Genomic DNA, 8,167 nt, shown 5'->3' on the forward strand with positions numbered 1-8,167 from the left:
CGCGGATGAGATTGAAGTGAGTGATGGATTCATTAAACGTGTAAACTACAATGTGAGTGTAGAGGAGGTAGATCCCCTAAATATTACATGCAGTTGCCAATTGTTTGAGTTTAGGGGAATATTATGCAGACATGCTCTTCGTATTCTGGTACAGTTAGGCAAGACTGAAGTACTACAAAAATACATTTTGGCTCGTTGGAGGAAGGATATAAAGAGAGATTATTTGAATGTAAAAAGTAGTTACGAGGCGACAAGCAACCCTGTGAGTAAAAGGTTTGATCGGATCCAAAGTTGCTTCCACTCATTGTGTTCAAATGCCGCAAAGACAGAGAGGAACTGTGTGAAATTGATTGGTCAGCTAGAACAATTAAAGCAAGAGTACCCGAATGATGACTCCTATGAAGGTACCACCACACCTAGACAAGCTACGCCCATGGATGGCACGAGAGGCAAAGTTCTTAGTCTATTGGTGGTTCGGAGTAAAGGGAGACCACCAAGTAAGAGAAAAACGCATCCAGTTGAGAAGACTCTCAAGAAACCGAGCACTAGAAGGAGATTGCCCACAACTGAGGTTGTATATTGTTCCATAATTTTCTGAACATATGTACATTAACTTTGCAAGAAAATATTACTATTTTTATAATTTTCCAATCATATAGTTGTTTGAGTCATGTAAGAATTTCCATTTTATAAGTCTTCAGTGGTTGTTTGTAAGATACATTAAGAATTTGTGAGTATTACTGACCATATTAATAGATTATTATGGATTTATGTTGGTATGCATAGAGGAATCGTCAATTATGTAGAGAAGATAGACCTATGTACAGTGTATCATACCAACAAGATGAAGTGCTTCAAACCCAGGTATACTAAGTGACTCAAGTGTTCTTTATTTTTATGTGTTTTCTTTTCTTTCCTTTATGTATAGGATCAACCAGATTGATATTTTGAAATTTTTGAAGGTATCCTGTCTATATGATCAAGGAAGCCAGGTTTGGACACATGCGTCGGAATTTTTTTGTACTCCCTCGACCGCTCCTCCACCTCCAGTAGAAGCGTAACCTAGGCGATTGAATCTATCGGATCAAGATGATCTATACGAGCCTAGATGGTGGCAGCCATGATGGTGATCTCTTTCAGTTGGATATAAGTGTACAGAAGCTAAGAAACTGGTATTATGTTCAGGTTGTATAGAATCTAAGAAACTGGAACTTTTCCAGCTTGTATTTTGTGTATTTTGATCAGGTTGTATAGAATCTAAGAAACTGGAATTCCACAGCTTGTTTTTTGTAAGAAACTGGAACTTTTCTAGCTTGTATTTTGTGTATTTTCATCAGGTTATATAGAATCTAAGAAGCTAGAATTCCACAGCTTGTTTTTTGAGAGGAACAGAAACTTTTCCAGCTTGTATTTTGTGTATTTTGATCAGCTTGTATAGAATCTAAGATACTGTTCTTGTCCAGCATGTATTTTGAACTGAAACTTACATTTTCCAGCTTGTATTTTGAACTGAAACTGTAATTTTTCAGTTGGATTTTAGTGTATTTTGATCGGCTTGTGCAATTCTAATAAACTGGAATTTTTCAGCATGTATTTTGTAAGTTTCTTACATTTTCCAGCTTGTATTTCGAAAGAACCTGAAACTTTTCAGCTGTATTTTAGTGTATTTTGATCGGCTTGTGTAATTCTAATAAACTGGAATTTTTCAGCTGTATTTTGTCTGATCTATGTACAATTTCCAGCTTGTATTTTGTAAGAAACTGATACTATTTCAGTTGCAAGAAACTACATTTTGATCAGGTTGTATTATTCTTGGAAACAGAAATTTGACATGTACATTGGGTAAGTTCAAGGTCTCAAACCGAGTACAAAGAGTTACACCAAATACTATTCAGTTTTCACAAAGTACAAACAGCTGCCACAAAATAGAAACAGCTGCTACAAAATACAAACAGATTCTCCAAAATACAAACAGCTGCTACCATCTAAAACCAGCTGCCACAAACAGCTTTCACAAAGCTACAAAGACTTTCCTAGTTGCTAACTTCTAAAACTAGGTGAAACATTTTCCTTTCGACCAACCACAATTGGATATAAGTATCCCAAGAAAGAATAGCCACGACAATGAAATTGTTAGCACGTAGGTAGCCTTCTCCAGTTGCCTCTTGCGCCTCTCAGCCTCTATTTCTAGTCGATGATTCAAGGATTGGATATCCCTTGATGCTTGGATCTTTTCAACTTCAACTTTTAATTTATCAACATTGTGTTGTAATTGTTTGATCGTCTTTTGGCAATATGCTGGAATTTCAGGGTCATCCCAACAGAAGTATCCACAAGACTTTCCAAACTGCAAGAACCAATTCCCAGTTAAATTATAACAATAAACATGACTATCAACAAGAATGAGATACGAGGGCGAGAAGAAAATATTTCACCATATAGTTTTGACATCCAAAAAACCGCCGCCCATCATTTTCCTCCGTATGCGCAGTTCTTTGACAAGCTTTCATTCCACAGTAACAAATTGGGTACTCAATTATTGACTTTCCTTTGGACAAATCACTATTTCCACTATGTGACTCAGACATTGCTGTTCATATACAAATACATTCGGTTTTTGTAAATAGGCATAATAATCTGGGTTCTCGGAAACAGGAAAAAAAAATTAAAACAGAATTAAGGTAAATGAAGTCGACCTGGATTTTTTCCTGATTGATAAGTAACCACAATCATTAAAAACCTCAAACTGCATATTCCAAGTAGACAGGTCGTATACAAGAGAGATACCACAACTAGAATGGGGATAAGATAAAAGATAATCATGCAACTTCAGCACCTTAAATATTTTACAAGTAGTCCAAAGGAGTAGAGGAATGGAAAAAAGTCTTCAGGAAGTAACCCAAGAAAACTCAATCCAGATTCTCCAATAATAATATATAATACATATAACTCCACCCGAATTCTCCACCCAGATTCTCCCATTCCCTCTCTAAATCCCTATGTATGATTGCAATGCTCAATCTATATGTTGGCATGAGCTCAGCTCAACTAAAATTTATCATGTTGTATTAAACAAGCAAACCAAGCTTCAAATCAAGCCAATCACTAGGACATCAAACATAACAAAAAATAATTCTAAGGAATATATAAGTCACTAAAAAGACATTAATTTAGGTTCTTTCAAACCCCAAAACATATAATTATTCACTCAGACGAGTTTGCCTACTCTATTTCTTTTAATTCTCATATGATATCAGAAATTACTTACAGAAATACAATGGCACATTTGGTACCAATAACTAGCTAAACTCACAATGATAATGCTACAGAACCAATGACCCAGACGACTCCAATTGATGAACTTCAGCAATTAAGCTTACTCATACCAAACTCACAATTATAACCCAGATTGTTTAAGTTAACAAATTCGCATTCGGAGGTGAATAATCATGCCCATTCGGAGGTGAATAATTATAACCCACAAGAATAACAATAAACATGCCCATTCGGAGGTGAATAATCATGGGTAACTCAGAAATCGTGCCCTAGGTTACAATGGTAATGGACGCATATTTCCTATCAAAAACCCTAACCCTATGGATGCAATTGAAGACCTAAGTAAGAGAAAAACGTAGAAATCTCAACAAAAATACTTCAACTAAAAGTCACAAGCTAATTTCTAGTCTCAAATATTTTGAACAAACCGAGAGTATCATCTATCTGTAGATCTGTAGCATTGAAAGGGAGAAATTGGTGGATGTTACCATAAACAACCCAAAAATCAAGAGGGAGCTAGTGTTCGGCGACGGGACGGAACGCACTCGTGGAGGAGGGTAGCTCTGCCACCGTGACGGAACGCTCTTGGGGAGGAGGGTAGCGAAAAACGGTGCTGCGGGCCCGATCTCGTGGAGGAGGGAACTGCTAGTCGGCAATGGAACCACTCCTGACGGTGTTCTGCGATTGGAAGGCGAAGGGGACGGCGAGGGACGGCGAGGGAAGCCACGACAACTGCAAGGTGAAAGGACGACGACTGGAGGGTGAAAGGGTTTCGGAACAAATGGGTTCAGTAGATTCCGTTTCCCATTTTGAATCTAATTTTTTTTTTTAAATAATTTGCCACGTGGCGTGCCACGTCAAGCGGTGACCGCAGGCGGCACTGTAGCGCGACCCTAAAATTATTAATCCTATTCCCTGGAACAATAATTCTATACACAATCGGCCTCCCTTGCGGCATTGGGACGGAAGTGGCCAAAATGTTGAACGACGTCGTTTCTTTGCAGTTCAAGGACAGAAGGGGCTTTGGTGGCCTCCATCCCCACAAAGTCCCATCTTTTCTCTTTCTATTTTCTCCATCTTCGTCTTCTCCATCCCCACGATTACCTTTCGTCTTCTCCACGATATCACCTCCTCACAAAGTCGTAGACCTCTCTTCGCCTTCTCCGCATTCTGCTTTTAAATGAGCTCCATCATCCCACGACTGGTCTTTTCTTTGTCTTCTCCATGAAGCCACAGAGCCACGCCCACGAACCCACAGTCACCATTAGTCTTCTCTTTGTGGTCACCCCCTTCATCTTCTCCATCCAGATCTGAAATCCACGAACTCACAAACCCCTGAAACCCTAACCCTAACCCTAACTCTTAACCCTTTCAAAGTTCAAAACTTCAAACACACTCCCTACCCTCACTGACAGCAGCGACACAGCCGTGGGAGTGAATGTGGAGCTAACGCAGACACTCCTTAGAATGTAGGAAAGGAAAATTGATAGTAGCTTTGTTCTGAAGGTGAAATCCTGAATGCATTTTTTATGATATTGTCTCGTCTGTTTTGAGAGTGAGGAAAATAATGGAAAACTATCTATTTTTCTGCATTTTTGTGAATGCATAGAAATTCCATCGAAGAACAAAATAGTTACATAGGAGCATTGGAACAATATTTCGGAGGCTTTCGTTTGATAGTCTCCTACCACAGAGATATTAAGTTGAAGATTCTAGACTCTAGTTTCCTTTCATGATATATCATTTTTGTGGATCTTTTAAAATGAAAATTATGAATTGCTGAAATTTTCTGTGGCTTCTAATCTTTTAATAAATTTTTTGAGTTTATCTTTGCTCTGTTGGTTATTGGAATGAATGAACGAAAAAAAGTGCGCATAGGTCTATAAATTGACCCGATTTGGTAAAAATTTACTGTGCTTAAGCTTAGGCTGTTTGTCTGAATGCATGAGTTTGCTACATGAAATTGGAACTCTCTTCATTGAATGTGGCATGCGTTTTATTCCTTTCAAGAGTTATTTGATTGCTTGCTGCTTTTTCTTGGCATGAAGCTCAAGATAAGATTCCTGACTTCAAGATGAAGCTAATGGACATATACAATGACCACCTTGGGATCCATGTAGCAGAGTTCCAAGCCATTGTTAGAATGCCATTGGCTGAGTTTGCAAGGATTTGCAAGGACCTTAGCACCATTGATGACACTGGCATTCTGCATTCTCACTTTCTTCCTTGTTACAGTTACTTTTTAATTATTAATGAAAATAGTTAAGTTGTTCCACAGTGTAGACATCTCAGAAATTCAGAACTCTCACTTTGGGTGTAATGGTAATTTTTGCAGTTGTTATATCCGTGTCAAAGGAAGGTGTGAAGTTCTCCACCAGAAGTGATATTGGGACTGCCAATATTGTTTGCAAGCAGAATACTACTGTGGACAAGGTTAGACGTTTTGTAGTCTTGATTTTTTTTTTTTTTTTAAATAGGAAAATAACTTCATTGCAAATAGGCCCAAAACAGAGCTATTTTGTATAAAACAGAGCTACTTGTAATTTTGAAACTCAACATGAACCATTAAAAAGTGGATATTTAGGCATTTGGTTATATACCTCTGAGCAATGTAAGGCTCTAGACATGCCTGCTTCTGTTTTCTCCAGAATTGAGAGACTGTCACAAGATGGACTTACCTATGGGTCCTTTTGTCATGTTGACGTTGGGTTTTACAGCCAGAAGAAGCTAGTCATATAAATGGAGGGGCCAGTCACATTGACATTTGCTCTAAGGGATATGAACTCATTCACAAAGACAACCCCTTTGGCAAAGCAAGTGACAATCAGCGATCCAGCCTGTCGTCAGATCTGCCTGGGGTAGTTGAGTACAAAGTGGCAGAGATGAGTTACATAAGATTCTACTTGGCTCCCAAGTTAGAAGAAGACCAAGTTAGAAGAAGATGAGATTGAAACTCAAGTTAGCCAGGCCTCAATTTGACATCAGGCCTAAAGCGGAAACCAAGCGCCAAGTGGAGGCCAAGCCTACAGGAAAGACCAAACCTAAATTGGACATAGAGTCTGAAGAGGAGAGGAAGCCTCCAATCACAGTCTTTGCATCACCGAATCCCACCGTGGACTGGTTCTGAGTTAATTTTCATGTTTGTATACGCACGCATGTAGTTCATATCCTTGTGCGCTATGAATTTTTAAGAAATTCCTTAAATACAGCGATGTATAAGTGCAGAATGGCAAGATCATGAATGATTTTCATTAATTAATCAATATAACGTGAAATGTTAATTAACATATCGATTGTATATAGACCCAATCTACACCCGTTTCCTGAAAGAATAATTATAATCGATAATTAAAAGAAAGGCATTCCAAAACCCCAAACAGGGAGTAATAGAGGAATATAAGAGATTGAACTTTTCTACTTTTTGCTAATCTGGGTTGGAGCTGATACAAGTGGAAGCTAATCTCCAGGCTTCCAGGCAAAAAATTAGAGGGCAATATAATTCTCATGCTACCAACTGTTAGCATGTGGCCCAAATCCCCCCTCCACGGGCGTTGATGCTGTACTTGCTTTTAGACAATCAAAATATAGGAACATCCACTTCATCCTCTCCCATAAAGACGGCTTCATCGTAGAGTACAACTCCTGAGTAACCGAGCATTCCAGTAACCGAGACAGGATTTCTGAAATTTAAAACTGAAACCACCACAGCAACAGCTCCTTTTGCATTTCCTAGTACCTGACGCAACCAAGGACTCTCGTTTTACAAAGTTCAAACTTCCAAATCATATATAAGCAATAAATGAAAGGAAAATTAAGGCAGCATTGCATATTTTATGCATTGAACCTTTTGAAACACAATTAGACAGGGCAGCAAGATTGAACAGGGGTAAGTGAACAAAGCGGATGGGACAGCTTTAGGGCAAAACATAATGCTACACATTTTTGAAGTGTTATCAGCAAGCTATTATGGTCTGAATAAGTAAGATTCGATAGTCAAAAATAGCCAACGTAAAGATATACAACATGAGATCTACAAAGTCTAATAAACGCACTATCCTCCTCACTTGGAATGTGGCAACATGGACTTTGTTCTCTACATCTTCAACCCACATAATTTTAACCATCCTTCCAAGAGATGCCTAGAGCTCCAACTTATTATTATCCCTATTATCTCCACTTTTTCAAAAATACAAAAATGATGCTTAAAACAAATTGCGGCAATTGAGTTTCCATGGGCACCAACATAAGAGACAACTGCTTATCTTCAACTGTTAACTACTTCCATAACCACCACAAGTAGCATCAGGAGATGATCTCAAGGTAATAACATAAATCCATTGTAATTTCTCACCAATTTCTGAGCATATCACGCATGGATTTTACGAATATCCGAGGGCATCGCAATAGGAAATATCTTATTGGCAATGGACCGGTTAAATTTTGGTGATTGGCAAAGTTAAGACCATTCCGCTTAAACAATCATAACTATATAGGAAGGAGAATGTTGATTTCTTACAGCTCAAGGACAATACAAGTAATTAACTGCAACCATAAAATGTAGAATAACAAATGGAAATTAGTCCATGTTAAGAGGCCATACCTGGAGAGTGAGAGCACTGGTGTGTTTTGTGACCAAGAAGTTGGTAAGGTTCACACTATGCCAGAGATGAATTGAATAGCAAGTACCATATGATCTTTATATCGTCTCTAGCTAGAGCTAGGGTGATGCCAACCACATTCTAGGAGGGAGGCAAATGCATTGTCAATATAAATATTGTATAACTCAAACCACATTCAAATCTATGACATGAATATCCGAGTAAAAAATATAACCCATTTAAAATCCAAGTAAGAAATATTTGCTTTATGTACGTTGACGAAGTTATCAAGA

General features: G+C 38.2%; 2 protein-coding genes across 6 annotated transcripts; one reads left to right on the forward strand and one right to left on the reverse strand.

Annotated features, from left to right (window-relative positions):
• Positions 1 to 1,966: 1,966 nt before the first annotated feature.
• LOC122295405 lies at positions 1,967 to 4,113 on the reverse strand. The gene is made up of 2 exons (XM_043104413.1): positions 2,436 to 4,113; positions 1,967 to 2,347 (listed from the first exon to the last, which is right to left on the reverse strand). The coding sequence occupies exons 1-2, from the start codon at positions 2,586 to 2,588 to the stop codon at positions 2,054 to 2,056; spliced, it is 447 nt and encodes a 148-aa protein (XP_042960347.1). The 5' UTR covers positions 2,589 to 4,113; the 3' UTR covers positions 1,967 to 2,053.
• Positions 4,114 to 4,310: 197 nt separating this feature from the next.
• Positions 4,311 to 6,503, forward strand: LOC122295404 (proliferating cell nuclear antigen-like). Of its 5 annotated transcripts, none has more exons than XM_043104410.1 (4): positions 4,314 to 4,782; positions 5,325 to 5,510; positions 5,612 to 5,709; positions 5,994 to 6,503. In XM_043104410.1, the coding sequence occupies exons 2-4, from the start codon at positions 5,351 to 5,353 to the stop codon at positions 6,219 to 6,221; spliced, it is 486 nt and encodes a 161-aa protein (XP_042960344.1). In that variant the 5' UTR covers positions 4,314 to 4,782; positions 5,325 to 5,350; the 3' UTR covers positions 6,222 to 6,503. The 5 variants fall into 5 exon arrangements, 2 of the variants coding, with proteins under 2 accessions (XP_042960344.1, XP_042960345.1); XM_043104411.1 differs by having other exon boundaries at positions 4,372 to 4,782; positions 5,925 to 6,503; XR_006238058.1 differs by lacking the exon at positions 5,325 to 5,510 and having other exon boundaries at positions 4,311 to 4,782.
• The last annotated feature ends 1,664 nt before the right edge of the window (positions 6,504 to 8,167 follow it).

This window comes from Carya illinoinensis, chromosome 15, assembly GCF_018687715.1.
Source record: "Carya illinoinensis cultivar Pawnee chromosome 15, C.illinoinensisPawnee_v1, whole genome shotgun sequence".
NCBI lineage: Eukaryota > Viridiplantae > Streptophyta > Magnoliopsida > Fagales > Juglandaceae > Carya > Carya illinoinensis.

Excerpts from the sequence above, each read along its gene's own strand:
- LOC122295405 (XM_043104413.1), bottom strand. The coding sequence starts at position 2,588 with ATGTCTGAGTCACATAGTGGAAATAGTGATTTGTCCAAAGGAAAGTCA. Across the intron at positions 2,348-2,435 it reads TTGGATGTCAAAACTATATG|TTTGGAAAGTCTTGTGGATA; the intron begins GTGAAATATTTT and ends TGGTTCTTGCAG.
- LOC122295404 (XM_043104410.1), top strand. The coding sequence starts at position 5,351 with ATGAAGCTAATGGACATATACAATGACCACCTTGGGATCCATGTAGCA. Across the intron at positions 5,511-5,611 it reads TCACTTTCTTCCTTGTTACA|TTGTTATATCCGTGTCAAAG; the intron begins GTTACTTTTTAA and ends TAATTTTTGCAG. Across the intron at positions 5,710-5,993 it reads AGAATACTACTGTGGACAAG|CCAGAAGAAGCTAGTCATAT; the intron begins GTTAGACGTTTT and ends TGGGTTTTACAG.